At 45.5% G+C, this 20,170-nt stretch overlaps 1 protein-coding gene across 2 annotated transcripts in view; it reads left to right on the top strand.

The window, feature by feature from the left end:
• Window positions 1–17,936, top strand: part of CDC42SE1 (CDC42 small effector 1) — a 47,751-nt gene extending 29,815 nt beyond the window's left edge. Inside the window, exons 2-5 of one of the 2 annotated variants that reach the window (XM_028709753.2) lie at window positions 2,824–3,195; window positions 5,527–5,637; window positions 8,735–8,838; window positions 15,460–17,936. In XM_028709753.2, the coding sequence (XP_028565586.2) occupies window positions 3,142–3,195; window positions 5,527–5,637; window positions 8,735–8,806 (237 nt within the window). In that variant the 5' untranslated portion in view covers window positions 2,824–3,141 and the 3' untranslated portion in view covers window positions 8,807–8,838; window positions 15,460–17,936. Of the gene's footprint in view, window positions 1–2,819; window positions 3,196–5,526; window positions 5,638–8,734; window positions 8,839–15,459 lie in introns of both variants that reach the window. The other variant, XM_028709752.2, reaches the window with a different exon arrangement.
• Window positions 17,937–20,170: the final 2,234 nt, after the last annotated feature.

Here is a 20,170-nt window from a genome sequence, read left to right as displayed (position 1 = left end):
CAATTGCCCCCAACCACCTAGAAATCTAGATAGACTGCCTCTGGACCTGGAGGTTCCATCCTGGCTAGTAGCCACTGATAGCCTCCTCCTCCACCATGAATTTGCCTCCAACCGCTAGGGTGAGCTCATGCCCTGATCTGTATTTAGAAGGATCTCCTCTATCTGTCCAGTCTTGAGTCTGGTTGAAAAGATCCCAGTGTGTCAGACTAAGGCCTGGGAGACCAGAGTTCGAATCTATCCATCGTTAAGAGGCAACATGGTGGAAGTTTATAAAATGATGTACGGCATAGAGAAAGCGGATAGGGAAGAGTTTTCCTGCCTCTCTTGTGGCACTCGAACTCGTGGACCTCCAGCTAAGCTGAATGCTGGACAATTCAGGACCGGGAGAAGAAAAGTTAACCTATGGAACAAAACAGTTTTGTTGTCATTCATTGCTTGCAATGCCTTATATTCCATTTCCAGCTGATGAAGACCTTATTCCGAATCAGTTGAACTATTCCGGATAGACTGTCCTTTGAGACTTCGGAGAGACGTCTTCCTTTTTTATGTATTTTGATGTATTTTCAATCTTTGTTGGAAGCTGCCCAGAGTGGCGGTGGAAACCCAGCCAGAATGGCGGGGTACAAATAAAAAATTGTTGTTGTTGTTATTGTTGTTGTTATTTGAGACTTTTGTGAGATGTCTTCCTTTGAGAGACGGCTTGGCGTTCCTTGCTATTCCTTGATCTGTTTGATTCTTTGTTTGACTCTGATACCCATAACAACTTGAAGTTACTTGTATATTTTGTGAGATGTGTTGTATGATATATACATCATTTTAAAGTGGCTTAGTCGTATATTTTGAATGACATCATAACACATGATATACAGTGGTACCTCGGGTTACATATGCTTCAGGTTACATACGCTTCAGGTTACAGACTCCACTAACCCAGAAATAGTGCTTCAGGTTAAGAACTTTGCTTCAGGATGAGAACAGAAATCGTGCTCTGGCTGTACAGCAGCAGTGGGAGGCCCCATTAGCTAAAGTGGTGCTTCAGGTTAAGAACAGTTTCAGGTTAAGAACGGACCTCCGGAACGAATTAAGTACCGGTACTTAACCCGAGGTACCACTGTATTCCCTCACAGTTATTAGTCATTGTGTTGCTATTGCATTTTTGCAGATTCTTACATTTTGCAACACAGTGGTTTGTGTTTGTTCAGAAAAAAAGTGGGGGACTGAAATCTCTGCCCACCAGAACACTCTCTAACCAACTGGCCACATGGCTTCCCACAAATATTGCTGAGAAACATAGTTTCTGTTCAGGGCTCTGGGAACCGCAGCACCGTAGTAGGTCAGCTACAGTTCCCAAGATTCTTTGCAGAGAGGAACTATGGTTCCTTAAGCGTTGTAAGAGTGCTCAAAATGTGTGACCTCTGTATTTTTTTAAAAAATTGGGCTTTTTATTATTTGCAAGGCTGGGATCCGACGCAGAGCAAGCTCCGCTGAGCTCAGTGGGCTCAATTTTCAGTAAACACACATCAGATTGCGCAGCGGTTGTGTTATGACTTTCCGGCCTGTCGTGTGACGCAGGCGGCCGCGAAAGCTTGGGAAATCCAAGCCCCAGAGCCAGTGACCCTCGCTGAGTCTCTCTCTGTGGCAACGCTTTCAAAATGAGGAAGTGGCGTCTTTTTCGTTTAGAGTTCTTTTTTTACGAAAAATAAGTCACTCCAGTCTGGTTCTATGGAAACATTCGGTTTCCTGTTATCTGCAGAGAGCAGTCAAGTCGACCAGTAGAAAAGGAGGTCTTATCTGCTGGGTCTGATCTTCCTCGAAGGGAAATTGTGGGGCGATCTGCGTTGCAACGCCCTTCAGTAAGAAGGTGTCCTTTTAAGAAAAGGGAAGTAAAGTCAAATTAACAGTCTTCCCCAAAAGAGAATTTCCCCCTCAGGACCAAAACAGGGCAGGAAAGGGTTATTAAGCCTTGGGCATGACAAAGGAGACAGTATAATTAAGAGATTAAGATGTTGAAATATTGAAAGCTTTATGGAAGTTTGGAGCCTTCTTTGGACTATCTGGAAAATTATTAAAGTCCACGGAAGTGCGAACAGGATCTAACATAGCAGCGGGTGGGAAATCGACAATGAATTTTTAAATGGGGGGAAATGAAGGAATAATTAATTGTAATGAAGGGGAAATATAATAGATAAAAGTATGTTGTAGATAGATAATTTATTACGGTCGGAGACAAGTTTATAAAACACATTTTGGGGTACAATCCCAGAAGGAAAACAAACATTTAATACAGCAGGAAAGGGTGGGAATGAAAACATCAAGGGGAAACCAACTTATAAAAAATATTTTCAACTTGTACTAAATTTGAAGTTAAATTCTTTGAAATTCAAATTAATTGGCCAGAAAAAACACCACAGCCTCTGCGATCCTAATACTCGTAGCTGATGCTGTTTGGAGTTTCTTGCTATATACATAGAAACGCAATGCTGTCGTCACGCAGCTCCCATTGGAGTATTTGCAGCGCAGGATTTGCAGGAAGTCAGATCTCAGCCTCCCATCGTTCCTCAACATGACCCTGGATTCGCCAAGGGTGGGTGGGGTTTCTGAGCGATTCAAGCGGGGGGGGGGGGGAGCCCTCCATATAAAAATAAGAGCCTTGTTGCAGGATCAGACCAGTGACCCATTAACCCCAGCTTCCTGTCTGTACAATGGCTGCTATGAGACCAGGCTGCTGAGCTGATCCAGAACGCCTCTTCTGACACCTTCATGTTCTTAAGGAATATTTAAAATCTCCTAAATGACTCTCTTTCCTCCCTTCCCCAAAGGTAGACTTCAAACAACGTCCGAGGAGTCCTATTTGCTTCTGCCTCGCTGTCAGGGCACGGGAACAAACTCCGCAAATCTCCGCCGGCGTCTTTTCTCCGGAACGGCAGAATCGTCTCAGCTCGCGGAATGATCTCGGAGGCCGCCGTGTGAATTTTCTGGACCCTACAGTGGTGGTGGGGAGGAAGAAAGCAGCTTTGGGTCGCGGCGGTCGCAGAAACATTCCTGCGTAGAGAAGGATCCGGCACGTGGAAAGGGGTCCGGCTTACCAGTATCTGAGAGGAGATCGACCCACTAGGCGGAAAGCTGGAATCCTCAACGAATATGAGCGATTTCTGGCACAAGCTGGGTTGCTGCGTCGTAGAGAAATCGCAGCAGGTGGGTAGTCCCGAATCTCTTAGCCCAGGTGTGGAGAACAGCAGGCCAGAGGTCTGAATTTGGCCCTTGGGGGTGGTTTTTCCTGCCCTTGGAATGCTCCAGTGCAGAGAGTTGGCAAGCGTTTTTTAAGGCTCGACGTTTTTAATATGTTTTAAGATACAGTGGTACCTTGGTTTTCGAGCGTCTCGGAAGCCGAACGTTTTTCAAACGCCGAAAACCCGGAAGTAATTGCTTCCGTTTTCAAACGCACCTCGGAAGTCAAACGGCTTCCGCTGCCTGTTTTTCCATTTTTCCAATTGAACTCTCAGCCAGCCCTTTGCGCCTCAGTTTTCAAACGCACCTCGGAAGTCAAACCATCTTCCAGAAAGGATTACGTTCGAGAACCGAGGTACCACTGTATGCTGTAAGCCGCCCAGATGTGCGGGGTATAATTATTATTATTATTATTATTATTATTATTATTATTATTATTATTATTTCCCCCAAGAGGGGTTGACTGCTAAGCCACTCTGGAAACTGTAGCTCTGGGAGGCGAATAGTGGGGAACAGTCGCCTGACAACTCTTCACACCTGTAACAAACTACAGCTCCCAGAATCCTTTGGGGGAAAGCCTCGACCGTTTAGGGTGGTATCAGAGTACATTGAATGTACAGTGTGACAGCGGCTTGAGATAATGACTGTTTTTGTTACCAACACACTGGCAAAGTTTCCTGCAGCTGTTTATTTGGACGGATCGTGTTGTTTTCTCTTGTTTCTGTGGCACAAGGTATAACTTGACTGGGTTTCCCCAGCCACTCTGGGCAGCTTCCAGCGAAACGTAAAAAGGCAATAAGGCATCAAACATTAAAAACTGCCTCTTAAATCACATAGAGATTTTCGGTAATTAATCACTAACAGGTCTAATGACAAATGAGCAGAAATCGCCCTCATCCGACAATCTGCTTCCAATAGCTCAGTCGGTAGAGCGTGAGACCCTGATTCTCGGGTTCGTTGGTTCAAAGTCCCCATTGGGCAAAAGATTCCTGTGTTGCAGGGGTGGACTGGATGGCCCCAGGGTCCCTTCGAACTCTACAATTCCATGAGTCTATCTCAGAGGCAGCTATGATTCTGAATACCAGTTGCTGGAAACTGCAGGAGGGCAGAGCTCAGCTCCTGTTTGCGGTTTTCCATCCGGGTTCTGGTTGGCTACTCTTAAGAACCGGATTCTGTACAAGAGATGGGTCCAGTGGCGTAGCGTGGGTTGTCAGCACCCGGGGCAAGGCAAGTAATTTGCGCCCCCTAACCCGTGGATTTGCGCCCCCTAACCTGTGGATTTGCCCTAACCCCAGATGTTGCGCCCGGTGCGGCCGGCCCCCCCTGCACCCCCCACGCTACGCCACTGGATGGGTCCCCTTGGGCCTGATCTGGTAGCCAGGATCTTTGGGTGTTCCTATGGAACCTCCAGCTCCAGGTGCAATCTATCCAGATTTCCAGGTTCTGAATAGAATAGAATAGAATAGAATAGAATAGAATAGAATAGAATAGAATAGAATTTATACCCCACCCATCTGGCTGGGCTTCCCCAGCCACTCTGGGCAGTTTCCAACAAAGTATTAAAATGCAGTAGTCTGTTAAACATTAAAAGCTTCCCTGAACAGGGCTGCCTTCAGATGGCTTCTAAAAGTCTGGTAGTTGTTGTTCTCTTTGACATCAGGTGGGAGGGCGTTCCACAGGGTGGGTGCCACCACCGAGAAGGCCCTCTGCCTGGTTCCCTGTAACCTCACTTCTCGCAATGAGGGAACCGCCAGAAGGCCCTTGGCGCTGGACCTCAGTGTCCGGGCTAAATGATGGGGGTGGAGACACTCCTTCAGGTCTACTGGACCGAGGCCATTTAGGGCTTTCAAGGTCAGCACCAACACTTTGAATTGTGCTCGGAAACGTACTGGGAGCCAATGTAGGTCTTTCAAGACCGGTGTTATGTGGTCTTGGCGGCCGCTCCCAGTCCCCAGTCTGGCAGCAACATTCTGGATTAGTTGTAGTTTCCAGGTCACCTTCAAAGGTAGCCCCACGTAGAGTGCATTGCAGTAGTCCAAGCGGGAGATAACCAGAGCATGCACCACTCTGGCGAGACAGTCCGGTTCTTGGAGCATTTGGCCTCTGTGGGAACAAGGGGGGCTGGACTTGATGGACCCCCTTTGGCCTGACCCAGCAACCGGACTCTTCCAAGTGGCGCTTCCAATGCGCCAAAGGCTTTGCTCGCCTTCTGGCTCAGGCGAAGCCCCGTTTCTGTGTTTCCTCGACTCCGGTGGTGATGTTTCCCTTCTGTCCTGTTCCTCCGCTCTCCCCCCGCAGCCGAAGAAGACGCGGCGGAGAATCGACCGCAGCATGATAGGGGAGCCCATGAATTTCGTCCACCTGACGCACATCGGGTCCGGAGACATGGCGAATGAGGGTCTTCCCATGGTAAACCTCTGTTCTCTTTGGCGGTTCGGTTTGGGTTCAGAAGGAGTTGGGCGTTTCCACGCAGCAGATACAAACCTTCCCCATCCACTCTAGCAAATGGCAGGAAGTGGGTTTTTCATTAGGTTCTATGGGGAAGGAAAGGTTTGCCCTCGCCTGCCCTCTAGCGGCTGTTTGAGGGCGACAGCCGAACTGGCCTCATTTTTAATTTTGGTTTTGTAAAGTTTTTTTGTTTTTTTATTTAATTTTATAATGTATATAAACCAGAGAGGGCAGTTGCAGTCACAGATGCAAATCTAAAGAGGAAAAACAAAACTGTAAATCAGGCATGTAGAATGAGTTCAGTTGCACATGGGTTAAAAAAACAACAACCAAAATCCCAAACATTTTCAGGCTTGTGATGTGGACTGGTTTAGCTGTAAAGGAACGCATAATCATATTTAAAGTGTCTGGAGCTTCTGGTCCTTGTCAATATCTCAAATCATGCATAATTTGCTCCATTATACCAATATTGCAAAGCGAGCGATACCAAGTGCGAAATTCTGGGCTGTTTTCTGTTGAGATGCAATTACTAGCCCATCTGTCAAGATCATATATAAGGCCAGTTCTTTTGACAATCTTGGTATCATCAGAAATATTTGGCAACATTAATTTTGGACAGCAAACCCTCGTTTCATTAGTATTTCTTTTTTAATGAAAAAAAATATACATTTTTCCATTACAAATTTTCACATTCCATTCAATTTACTCATACAATCAGAATCATCGACTTCCCCTTCCGTGGTTCTGTATATATACCCATTTACGGCTGCATTTTTAAATTGCTCCATAAATTCTTTTGTTCTCCTTCCGCCTCCTATCTTTATATACTCTAAACTGCTGAGTTTACCCTGCTAAAGTTTAACCTGTTAACACGATTCTTCAAATATCCTGCAAACATTTCCCTCTCTTTTTTAAATACTCCATCTTCATGATTTCTATTAGGGTTGCCATATTTCAAGAAGTCCGGACACAAAGTTGGCTGAGCTTTTTTGGGGGGAAATTGTTCAATTTTTAAAGGAAAGTTGGTGAGTTTTTTAAAGTAAAAAAACCCCAGACGTATGGCAATCCTTGTAATATTTACCATTTGTGTCAAAGTTAAATTCCTGCCATAAAGGATAAGCTGTGCCAAGCTGATCACAACCCCTCCAACAATGTGGTGAGATGGAAGAGGACGTTTTTGACGTTTGCCAGGGAACAGAGAGCCCTGCTTATTAATCAGGCTCGAAAGCTGCAGCTTTGACAGGTTCAGAACGCCAGGGCTGGCAAAACCTGGGCTTGCCACAGCCTGCCCTCCCCTTTTGCAAACATGCCTCTGTGTGCTTCTGGGCTTCATCCTTCCTCGACCAGCTGGCGCTGAGAGTCTTGTGTGCGAAAGGGAGATCCGAACAGCAGCCAGACGCCGCGCCCTCGCTTCTCCAGCTGAGATAGCGCCAGCCAAAAACCCGCCCTGCCTTTGCCACCCCGGTCGCTTCACCCCCAGTGCCAGATTTACGTATAAGCTAAACAAGCTATAGCTCAGGGCCCCGCTCTCTTGAATATAGAGTGAATATTTTCAGTGATTTATTTTTTTTGTATCTGACAAACAGAGGGTTGGAAGTCCCTTTTATTCCCCCCCTCTCTCTTTTTTCTTTTCTTCTATTTTTTGGTGTTTTTATTTTGTCTTGGAGGCCCTTTCTGCATTTCCAAGGTGGTGGTTTTATGAGTTGCCCTCCTCTTTTCGTCCCACAATTCATCTCCCCAGTCCTGCACTCTGCATCCCCGTGGGCCGGATCCAACCTCCTCTGAGTAGACCCATCTGAACGAATGAAGGTGGGCTAACTTAGGCCTGTTCAAAGAATCTACTCGAGAGCCATTGGTTACGAACCCCAGCATCCAGCTGGGATGCGAGGAATCGAAGGTGCTGTGGCAGGACCACTTCCGACACCGTCGTCGTAGAATGGAGGACTTGGAAGGGAACCCAAGGATCATCTAGTCCAACCCCGTGCAATGCAGGAATCCTGACAGATGGGCCTGCTTGAAAAAGGAGGGTCCGCTACCTTCCAAGCTCTTCCGTTCAATATACAATATACAATATTGTCATTGTCCCATACAGATCAATGAAACTGAAAAACTACATAAAACATTCAAAAACCCCTAAAAACTCTGAAACCCCATTTTAAAATACACTATAAGGTAAAGTAAAGGTACCCCTGCCCGTCAGGGCCAGTCGTGACCGACTAGGGTTGCGCGCTCATCTCACTTAAGAGGCCGTGAGCCGGCGCCGTCCGGAGACACTTCCGGGTCACGTGGTCAGCGTGACGAAGCTGCATCTGGCGAGCCGGCACCAGCGCAGCGCACGGAAACGCCGTTTACCTTCCCGCTATAAAGCGGTAGCTATTTATCTACTTGCACTTAAGAGTGCTTTCGAACTGCTAGGTGGGCAGGAGCTGGGACCGAAAGACGGGAGCTCACCCCGCCGCGGGGATTCGAACCGCCGACCATATGATCGGCAAGTCCTAGGCAGTGAGGTTTAACCCACAGCGCAACCCGTGTCCCTAAAAATACACTATACTATACTATACTATACTATACTATACTATACTATACTATACTATACTATACTATAAAAACCCCTAAAAACTCTGAAACCCCATTTTAAAATACTATACTATACTATACTATACTATACTATACTATACTATACTATACTATACTATAAAATACACTATACTACAGAGACCCCTTATGCTGAATTTAGAACCAGAATTGCATTTGCGTAGAAACTGTTTCTCAGGCGGCTAGTCCTAATCTTTATAACCCTGTACCTTCTTCCAGAAGGCAGAAGCTGAAAGAGATCATTTCCAGGGTGCGCACGATCCTGCGCTTCTCTGCCGCTTTCTTATGGCACCTGGAAGCGTAGATTTGATCCAAGGTGGGAAGAGTGCACCCAATTATTCTCTCTGCAGTCTTTACAACCCTGGACAGCATTGTTTTTTCCACCACCAAACAGCTTTTGCCTTCAAAAAGGTATTCCTGCTGCTTAGTCCTAACCTCGATCTCTTTCTCTCTCTTCCATCAGACGGGAGCAATGCATGAAATGAGATCCAAATGCGGCCGAGATCGACAGTGGAGCAGCTCCCATGTTTTGTAGCTCTGTGGTATTTCCCCCGCTTTCTCTTCCGTGTAAGTGCCTTGCTAGAAACGAAAATCCCTTCTTCCTTTTTTTAAAATAAGTTCCCCATCTGATCATTAAGGACTAGCTTCTTGTTCTGCCGTAGAAGCAGGAATCCTGGCTCCCTGCCCAAGGTTTGAGCTCTAGTCCCTGTGGGAGTGTTCAGGGAGGCAGCAGAGGATATATTGTTTATTAATACCTTTTCTAACTTGCGCTAGCAAGTTCTGTAACAGGCATCCCCAACCTTTGGCCCTCCAGATGTTTTGGACTACAATTCCCATCATCCCTGACCACTGGTCCTGTTAGCTAGGGATCATGGGAGATGTAGGCCAAAACATCTAGAGGGCCAAAGGTTGGGGATGGTTCCAGAACTTAGCAGAGTTTTACATCCCCCTTTTAAACGCAGAGCAGATAGCTGGTTGCAGGCTAGTTTAAGCCTCTTACTATTAGGTACCTTGTAAAGGGACCCCTGACTGTTAGGTCCAGTCGTGACTGACTCTGGGGTTGCGGCGCTCATCTCGCTTTACTGGCCGAGGGAGCCGGCGTACAGCTTCCAGGTCATGTGGCCAGCAGGACTAAGCCGCTTCTGGCGAACCAGAGCAGCACACGGAAATGCCGTTTACCTTCCCGCCGGAGCGGTACCTATTTATCTACTTGCACTTTTATGTGCTTTCGAACTGTTAGGTTGGCAGGAGCAGGGACCGAGCAACGGGAGCTCACCCCGTCACGGGGATTCAAACTGCCGACCTTCTGATTAGCAAGCCCTAGGCTCTGTGGTTTAACCCACCGGTTCCTAGTAAGTTCCCGTATATCCCTCTTAAAAGAATACGCCACAATCTTGTTTAAAGTAGTCATACCAGTTACAGACGCTTCAGGTTGCACGATTTCGGGTTGCGCACCACGCCCAACACGGAAGTACCTGAACGGGTTGCTTCCGGGTTTCGGCGCATGCTCAGAAGCGCTAAATTGCACTTTGCACATGCGCAGAAGCGCTGAGTCGCAACCCACACGTGTGCAGACACGGCGCTGCGGGTTGCGAATGTGCTTCCTGCACGGATCACATTCGCAACCCGAGCGTCCACTGTATATATAAAAGAAGTTTACTCACATCATCAGTTCACAGTTGGATCCCTGAAGGCAGGCTTAGTCACAAATATGTAGATATGGATCCACCCCATATAGGGGGTTAATCCCAGTGACTGCAGACTGGTAGTCACTGCAGTTCACAAGACGAAAGGAAGATGGAGAAGAAGGGAGGGGGGCTGCATGTCTTGTGCTTTTGTTACCTGCACAGGTAAGGTCACGCCCACCTCTGGTCACATGCAAAAGGAAGGATGCTCCAGCCCAGGAGGAAACAGGAAGTTTTCGACTGGCTGGAACAAACATCCTCTTTGCATGTCCACTCTAGGAAAACAAGGAATGTTGTACTTGACTGCTACTTATGCATCACATCCCACAGTCCCCACTGCCTAGAGGGCAGCCTGCCAGGGAAGTCTTGAGTTAAAATACGTAGCTTAGACGCTGTTTTCTAAGTACAGTGGTACCTCGCAAGACGGAAAACTCGCAAGACAAAAGGGTTTTCGGTTTTTTGAGTTGCTTCGCAAGACGATTTTCCCTATGGGTTTGCTTCGCAAGACGGAAACGTCTTGCAAGTTTGTTTCCTTTTTCTTAAAACCGTTAATACAGTTGCGACTTGGCTTTGAGGAGCAATTCGTAGCAGGCGGTGTGGTAGCCTTTTTTGAGGTTTTTGAAGACTTTGGTGATTTTTGAAGCTTTTCCAAAACTTTTCCGACACCGTGCTTCGCAAGACGAAAAAATCGCAAGACAAAAAAACTCGCGGAACGAATTAATTTCGTCTTGTGAGGCACCACTGTAGTTTTCTTTTCTTTTTTTTTTTTTTCATAATGCTTTTTATTGGTTTACAAAATCAAAATACAAAATACAGAATATAATAAATCAAATCATCACATACTACATAAATAAAGACTTCCTTCAATCTTACCACGAATCGTCCATTCTGATAATTGCAATATATCTGCATTCCATTGATTGTAATGCCGTAAGTCATTTACCTTCTCCCCTGTCCTTTTTGACATTACCCTTAGATATTACAAAGCAGTTTTGAAGCCGACTAGAGTTATCTGATCATCAGTTAAGTTTTCCAGATATTTCGTAAAACTTTCCCAATCTTTAACAAATCTCTGATCTTTTAAGTATCTTATTTTGCCTGACAGCCTATCCATCTCCGCGTATTCCAATAGTTTGTATCTCCATTCCTCCAGTGTCGGTAGACCCTCTAATTTCCAATTTTTAGCTATTAGAACTCTTGCTGCCGTAGTTGCATATTGGAATAACCTGTAATCTTCTTTCTTTATCTCCCTTCCCACCATACCAAGCAGGAACGCTTCCGGCCTTTCAACAAAAGTATATTTTAATATTTTCTTTAGTTCGTTATAAACACTCTCCCAAAACTTTTTAACCTTTTGGCATTCCCACCACATATGGTAGAAGGACCCCTCCTTTTCTTTGCACTTCCAACATTTGTTACATGATCCATACATTCTGGCTAGTTTAACTGGGGTCAAGTACCAGCGATAGAACATTTTCATTAGGTTCTCTTTGAGTACCACACAGGCCGAAAAATTTAGATGTTGATTCCAAAGTTTGTCCCATTCTTCGAAATAGACAATTCGACCTAGATCTCTAGCCCAATGAATCATTGCAACCTTGACTTCCTCGTCAGCTAAGTTCCATTCTAAAAGTTGCTTATACATTTTGGACAGGATTTTTATGTTGTTATCTAAAATCTCTGTTTGGAATCTGGAGTTCTTATCCGCATATCCATTCTCCTTAACATCTTTCTTAAACATTCCATTTATCTGATGGTAATGTAGCCAATCATAGACTAAAAACTTAACCTGTTCATATGGTCTCAACTTCCATTCTCCTTCCTCCTTCTTTAGCAGATGTTCATAAGTTGCCCATTTTGTACTCTTATCTTTCCTGGTAACCGACATGGCTTCTAGTGGTGACAGCCACTTTGGTGTTTTTGGTTCTAACGCAGCTTTATACCTTTCCCATACTTCCAACAGAGAACCCCTGAAAATATGTTTAACAAATTCCCTATGCACCTTCTTCTTTTCATGCCACAAGTAAGCATGCCACCCAAATCGATTGTTGTGGCCCTCTAGATCTAACACTTCCGTGTCTTCTAGTTTTATCCAGGTTCTTACCCAACATAGGCACGAGGCCTCATAGTATAATTTCAAATCTGGCAGGGCGAAGCCTCCCCTTTCCTTAGCGTCAGTCAGAATTTTAAATTTTATTCTCGGCTTCCTCCCTTGCCAGATGAATTTAGAAATCACTTTGTTCCAGGAATTAAATATCTTTGTGCCTTTGATCACTGGGATATTTTGGAAATAAAATAATATTCTTGGGAGGACCGACATTTTAATTGTGGCTATTCTGCCCCAAAATGATAGTTTGAGTCTGCTCCATATTTCTATATCTTTCTTAACCCCTTTCCATGTTGTTTCGTAGTTATTTTTGAATAAATCTATATTCTTTGATGTTACCCATACCCCCAAATATTTTACTTTCTTGGACACTTCTATTTCTGTTTCTCTTTGTAGTTCCTCAATTTGATCTACATGCATATTTTTGGTTATAATTTTTGTTTTCCTTTTGTTTAATTTAAAGCCCGTTACTTCCCCGAAGTGTTCGATTTCAGCAAGTACTTCTTTAATTGAGTCTAGTGGGTCTTCGATTGTAACGACCAGGTCGTCTGCAAACGCTTTAGTCTTGTATTCGTGTTGGCCCACTTTGATTCCTTTAATTTCTTTGTTGTTTCTGATCGAATTTAGTAAAATCTCTAGTATCATTATGAATAGTAACGGGGATAACGGGCATCCCTGTCTTGTTCCTTTTGTTACTGTTATTTCCCTCGACTCCTCGTTGTTTATTATCAATTTTGCTTTTTGATCCGTGTATATTGCTTTTATCCCGTTGTAAAATTCCGAACCTACTTCCATACTCTCAAAATATTTCAGCATGAATTCCCAGCTTACATTATCAAATGCTTTTTCAGCATCTACAAATAGCAATGCACCTTGTTTATCACTTCTTTCTGTTAGGTATTCTATTATGTTTATGATGTTTCTTAAATTATCTTTCATTTGCCTGCCAGGCAGGAAGCCGGTCTGATCTTTATGGATACTTTCTACCAAAATACCTTTCAGTCTTCTTGCCAGAATTCCAGCGAATATTTTGTAGTCTATATTTAATAAGGAGATCGGTCTATAGTTTTTAATTTGCTCTGGGTCTGAGTCTTGCTTTGGGATTAGCGTGATCAGTGCCTCCTTCCACGTCTCGGGTATTTCTCTTTGCTTAAGAATGTTGTTCATCACTTCTTGTAGTGGGTTTAACAAAACTAATATCATCTCTTTGTAATATCTGCTGGTAAACCCATCTGGACCTGGGGCTTTCCCATTTTTTAAATCCGTTATTATTGCTTTGATTTCATCTGTCTCGATTGGGGCATTTAATTTTGCTTTTGCAGCTATGGGGATTTTGTTAATGTTTTTAGATTTTATGTATCTCTCTATTTTCCGCATCTTGTTCTTGTCAGCATTTTTAAACAGTTCTCCGTAGAAGTCAGAGAAGGCTCTCCTTATTTCTTTAGGCTTAGTTATCTCTTCTCCTTCCACCACTATCTTGTTTATTGTATTCTGCTCTTTCCTTTTTTTCAATTGCCACGCTAAGAGTTTCCCGGGTTTATTGGCATATTCGAAATTCCTCTGTCTCAACCTTTTAATCTTCCATTCTATCTCTCTATTTATCAACATTGCATATTGAGATTGTAGTACTTTGATGTTTTCTTTTAATTTCTTATTTTTTGGGTTTTGACTTAATTTCTGTTCATTCTCCGCTATTTGTTGAACAATTTCATTTTTTCCTTTTTCCCTCTTTTTATTTTTAATTGCACTCTGTTGAATGAAAAAGCCCCGCATCACCGCCTTACCTGCATCCCACACCACATTTGACTTTATGTCTTTACCTAAGTTATCTTCAAAATATTCCTTTAGTCTGTTTTGGGCTTTTTCTACTATCTCTTGGTCATCTAGCAAGTAGTCCCTTAACTTCCATCTGTTTAGTCTGCTTTCTTGTCCTTTTAATACCATTTTTATTGGGTTGTGGTCTGAAATTGTTCTGACCTGGATCTCCACGCTTGTTGATCTTAAAACTAATTCTTTCGAAATCCAGATCTGATCTATTCTTGATAATGACTCATTAGGTTCTGAATGGAATGTATACTGTTTATCTAGAGGATGTTTAGATCTCCAAATATCCACTAAATTGCAGCTTTGAGCCAGAGAGAAAAAGGTTCTAGGTAACTTCCCCTCTTTCCCTTTAGAATTCCTTTGCCTGTCCGACTCTAACGACACCACTCCATTCATATCTCCCAGAAGTATTATCTTCTGGTCAGCATATTCAAGTAATTTCCCTTCAAGCCTTTCATAAAACTCAGACTTTTTCTCATTGGGGGCGTAGATTCCCACTAAAATTAGCTTTTCTCCCTGCCAGTTGATTTGAACTGCTACTATCCTTCCTTCTTCATCATTAAATATATGTTTCGCCTCAATTTGTTTTTTGATGTAAATAACCACCCCCCTCTTTTTACTCGAATCTGAAGAGATAAATTCATTTCCCAGTCTGTGATTAATCAGCATTTTTTTGTGTTTTCTCGCTATGTGGGTCTCTTGTAGGCAGATGACGTCTAGGCCTTCCTTCTTCAAAATGTGCTCAATTTTGTTCCTCTTTCCCTTATCATTCATTCCATTAACGTTCCAGCTATAAACCTTTAATGCCATTGTGATTTACTTATAAAGTAATGAAAAGAGCAACCGTTAATTTCAGTTTAGCTTGCTTCTTCAGTCTCCACCACCCCTCCCCCCTCCCCCTCAGAACTCTCCCCCTCCCCTCCCAGATCCCCCCCAACTCCCACCACCCCGTCTTTATCCCCCCCCCTCAGTGGTTTCAGTTCTTTATATTTCCTTAGGAACTTTTCTACTTCTTCTGGATTTGTCAATTTTTGCCTCTTGCTCCTGTATGAGAAAGATAAACCTTCGGGAAACTCCCACTTAAACTCAATATTGTTTTTCTTGAGTATCTGCACCAGTTCTTTATAGGAGTCCCTGCGTTTTAGGAGTCTGACTGGAATGTCTTTAAAGATCACTATGTTAATTCCTTCAATAATTAGCCTTTTCTCTCTGTTTTTTTGGAGTATCCTATTTCTTATTTCTCTCTCCTTGAATACAACTAGGCAGTCTCCTGCCAATTTTTTATTTCTTAGTGTCTTTGGTTTCAGTCTGAAGGCCGATTGTAGTGCTTTTTCGACCTCTTCTATTGATATCTCTAGCCAGGGGGCTAATTCTGATATTAATTTTTCTTTAATGTTTTCTCCCTGGACTTCTGGTATACCTCTCATCCTAAGGTTGGTCTCCCTCTGTCTTAATTCATTCAGGGCAATCCACCACTGTAGTTTTCACTTCCCCTGCCAATTCAGGTGGAGGAGCAGGCAGGAGGTGGAGAGGGAATGTAATTATTTGTTCTGATCTCTTCTCTTCTCGCAGGTCCCGGGCAAATTAACGAATTGAGAAAACCCAAAGAAAGAAATAAGTATGTAAACAACCCTCGCACAAGTGGCCTTCTCGGATCCTGTCAAGGCCGGTCGGCGAAGCTCAGAAGACACCGAACACCCTTTGTAACTTATGCAAACTGATTCCAAACGAAATCGGATTGGATTTTCTTTTTCAAAAGAGCGTCAGCAACAAAAACGCAGCAGTTTATTCCGCCGCTAATTTTCGCCTCCCAGATTTGCATAGAAAGATTTGCTGAATCCAACACTCCCTTAGCTGCCGCTTCCTCTCTCTCTTCTCCCCCCCCCCAAAAAAAAAATATGCAGAAGCATCTCTGGACCTTCAGTCAGTCTCTCATGCCGTCCTTCGTTTCATGGCTGCCGCATTTTGCTTTTTCAGAACTTTGCAAGGAATCAGGGTGGGCGTTTGAGGGAGATTGACGCCCGGGGCAGGCATCTACGTCTGCGAACATGCCATCCATTTAAAGCACATCCAAAGCCTCTTCCACACACACACACACCCAGGCCAATCAGCCTGGGAACTGTAGTTTGCTATGGGTGCTGGGAATTGTAGCGCTATAGGAGTAAACTACGGTTCTCGGGGTACGTGTGCTTTAAATGTATAATGTGTGTGCCATTTTGCTTCATTTTTTAAAAGTGCATTCTGTTTCATCCCCCCAAAAAAATCTGGAGAGGAACTTATCGTAACTTGTTTGTTTTTTTTACATGGAAGTGCAATCACTGGATTTTTGGCTGTTTTCTGGGGAGGGGGAGAAGGATCGACCTTTCTATGAGGCACGGGTTTTTTTTAAGAGCGGGAGGCAGAGCGCCACCCTGCCGGAATCTCCCCTGTGAAAGCCTTGCTGAAATGACTGGGAGGCCTGCGAGAGTGTGGTTAGTGACGTCACAGGCACTAGCCAGTCGCCACCTTCCACAATTGGCCAGCATTTTGCTCCTGCTCCTGAAGACCTCTTCTCTGTGCCAGTCACTAAAGATGGGGTGCGGCCGCTTTTGGGTTTCCTGCGGCAAAGCATCCCATACGCAGGGCGGCCTTTGCATGTTCGACTTCCTCTACCAAAGGGCAGCAAAACGGGAGAGACGTTTTTTCACCAAGCAAAGTGAGAGAACAAACACGGAAGATGGAGAGGATCTGGTCCAGATGATGGCAAGGTCTTGTCACCTCTTTGGCCGCAAAGCATCGTGGAGGGAGAAAATCTCTGGACCACATCAAGGCAATTTCGGAACTTCCTTTTATATATATATAAGAAAATGCAATATTCCTGTTAAAAGCACACAGCTGGGCAAAGTTCGTCGTTCTGTTGGGGTAGGGACATTTCACTGAGATTTTGCTTGGACTGCAGGAGCCTTGATGCTCAGTTCTTCCCGTCGAACCACGAATGTGGGGCTCTGGAGGTGCTCATACTACAACTCCCAGCAGCCCCAGCGCGGCCAGTGAGGGAATTATGGGAGTTGTAGTCCGGCAATTTCAGGTGGGTGGCAGATGCTTCCCTGCACCCCCCCCTCCCCAGTTTCTGGAAGTTCCTCTCTCTGACCCCGTGAAATTCTCCGCAGAAACATCCCCCCATCTGATCGCTAAGGACTCATCCTGACTCTCCTCCCGAGGGGTGGAGAACCTCAGGCCAAATCCGGCCCCCAAGGCTGCTCTCTTTGGCCCTCAGAACTCTCCCTAGGCCACACCCCTCTCCATAGGCCACACCCCCTCTCCATCCCTCCTTCACATCCTGAATGATGTTCCCTGGCTGGGATTTGTCCCTGAACTCTGACAGGGACACAGAGAAGACTGTGTGAAAATGTGCAAGGACCAGCCCACTGCACAAAAGCGAAAATTATATCCTTTGCTATGCCCATTTTTCTCCCTGGCACCACTGCCCACAGCTGGCATGCTGCCCCCGGAAAGAAATTCAGCCCTCCGGCCAGTTCCTCGCTCCAGAATTGCTCCTTCTGACTGAATGGGGTTTCCCAAGAGGAGGAGGAGGAACTCTGAGGTGGGGTGTATGGGAAGGGCGCTAGGGGCAGGTGTTGGGGGAGCACTTCAGCTTTCAAGTTTCTAGGCCTCATGAGGCTCTGGCACCGGGTGGCGGATCGTTCCCACCCACATTCCTTCTCTCTCGTTATTATTCGCAGGGCCGTTGCAGGAAATATGAAGCCAGCCAGGCTGAACTCTGGAATCGCTTTAGGGTTCCACTGCAAAAAAATAAAAATAAAAAGCCCACATCTTTCTGTTCGTTAAAGGGAAAAAATAGTATGCTTAGCTTTCCTGAGCCATGCCAGCTTTGTCGTCTGTTGATTGCCCACCCCCCCAAAAAAAACCCCTCTTTGCTTTTCACATTAAGATGTGGAAGACTTCCATCCATTTGCTCATTACACGACAGGTTTGAAATATATCAGAGTCTGCCTTCATTTCTATGTGTGCTGGCCAATAATTTTTTACTGCCATTTTACCATCTTTTTTTTTAAAAAAGTTAACAAATGCAGGAGGGCGAGATTCAGCTAAGTCAAGCTCAGAGTATACCTCTTGAACGCTCCCTTGCTTTCCCTGGGTCTCCTCTGAGTAGGATTTCCGTCTGATGTCACCCAGAGGCTATCAGATAGCTGGGAATTGTCATTTAGACCCTAGGGGTGAGGAGCCTCGATCCTTGAGGCCAAAAGCGGCCCCCAAACCTCTCTGCCTGGCCCTCGGAACCATCTGCAGACCACGCCCCCTCTCCCCAGGCCACTCCCCTCGTTGGCTCTCCTTCGCACCCTCCTGGAGCAACCTTTCCCTGATTCGAACTCGGATCCTGTTTCCTGCTTGCGTTGATGTAGGATGGAAGCTAACCTACTGCACAGAGGCAAAGTTTGCGCTCCTTACTCAGCTGACTCCCCCCCCCCCCCGGCACATTCGAGCTGAAGAAAACCTCCGGAACTGTCCTTTCGCTCCAAATTAATCTCAAATCTTGATCCTCTCTTGAAGGAAACCGGGTTAGAAATGCAGCTATGCCTGTATTCCTGCTCCCCGTAACTTTGGACCCGCTCCCCAAATATTTCTGGTTCGGCCGAGACCGACCACACCAAACAGGAGATTTTCTCAGGCTGCCAATGACGTCGGCTCTGACTCTGCCTGCCGTGGCCTCTGGCGCCACCTACTGTCGACCTCCTGCCCTGTTCACCACTTTGCCTAATGTCAGAGCCGGCACCATTTCACCCCCCAAAGCTCCTGAAACCACCTCTCCCCTCTGCGATTTCAATGGGTGACTCGATGTCAAACTGCTTAAGTTTCGCTCCAGCAGGGCTGGCGTCGAAACCATCGCTTTTGGGAAAGAATAGCTGGACTATTTGGGTGTGTGCTTGTTTGCTGAAAACATGTTCTCTCTTCTTTTTTTGTAAACGAGGAAATTTATGGGGGGGGCGAGGGGGGGCGGACCAAGATGTCTAAATATAACGAGGAAGCTTCCTAAAAGAGTATTTTTTTTAAAGGAGGGGAGAAGCCGCAATCTGCGTGCAGAAATTTCGCTGGGGTGGATGCAAGAATCTGGTGTGTATCCGATCCAAGGGAAGGTTGGACTGGTGGGGTAGAGGATGAGTGGGGTAGATTTTTTTATTTTCCTTTGCTCTTAAAACGTTTTCTCCCCCTGCACTGCTGCCTCCCCCCCTCCCCCCCCCCCCGCCAACTTGCGACCTGTTCTGGAGAGTGTAATGTATGCTTGAAAAATTAAAAAAAAGTCAAAATATGGCCAGGATCTGTGTCTTGGATGGTGGAAGGAGGGAGAAAATGACGATACCTGCCCGCTCCTCTTTAGAGACTTTCCCTTGAGGCCCCCCCCCCTGCAATATTTCATTATTATATGAAGTTCAGGCTCCAGAGATGATGGGCCCAGCTACTGTTCTTAGAGGACCTCCAAGTCCATGGTGCACATCATAGATTTAAAACACATTCGGTGTATATTTCCCCCTGGTCCAGGAATCCTGGGAATTGTAGTTCAGCCCCTTGCAGAACTACAGTTCCCAGCACCCTTAAACTACAATTCCCAGGATTCTTTGGTGGAAGCCAGGTGCATTAAATGCGCTTTCAAGGTATGGCATGGATGTGACCCAATCGCACCTGACAGCTTTTCTTCCGTCTGTGAATTGGTCCGTGTTTATTCTTTCGTTGAGATTCCTGCATTTCAGGGGGTTGGAATGGATGACCTTGGGGGTCCCTTTGAACTCTACACTTCTATGATTCCCTGAACAGAAAAAGAGGTGCATCTTCAGCATTTTCTGGAACCTATTTCATGAAGGTGCCAAGGGAGAAAGATTCACAACTTAGGGGCCACCGCAGAGAAGACCCCGTCTTGGGTCATGACCCCCCCGAACTTCTGAGGGTGGTGGAACTACCAAGAGGGGCCCCTCTGCCAATCTGAACACCCAGGAGGTCCATAGGGAAGGAGGTGGCCTTTCAGATATTTGGGTTCTTAAGTTGCTTACGGAAAAGAGGTCATGCAAGCGCTAAGCCAGGCAGTAATCTGGCTGCTACCAATTGGACTTCCTGCGCTGTCTTCAAGGGCCGCACCACAAAAAGTGCATTGCAGCAGTCCAGCTTGAAGTTCACCAGGGCGTGGAGTGCGGAGGTCCAGTCACCTATGTCTGAAAGGGGCCTCCGGTAACTATGTTGGGTCCAGGCGTACCCTTAGGCTACGAGTCTGCACCTTCCAGGAGTGTCCAGA

This window comes from Podarcis muralis, chromosome 16 (assembly GCF_964188315.1).
Source record: "Podarcis muralis chromosome 16, rPodMur119.hap1.1, whole genome shotgun sequence".
In the NCBI taxonomy this organism is placed as follows: domain Eukaryota; kingdom Metazoa; phylum Chordata; class Lepidosauria; order Squamata; family Lacertidae; genus Podarcis; species Podarcis muralis.
The sequence above is the reverse complement of the archived record's forward strand: the minus strand, read 5'-3'. Positions and strand labels throughout refer to the sequence as shown.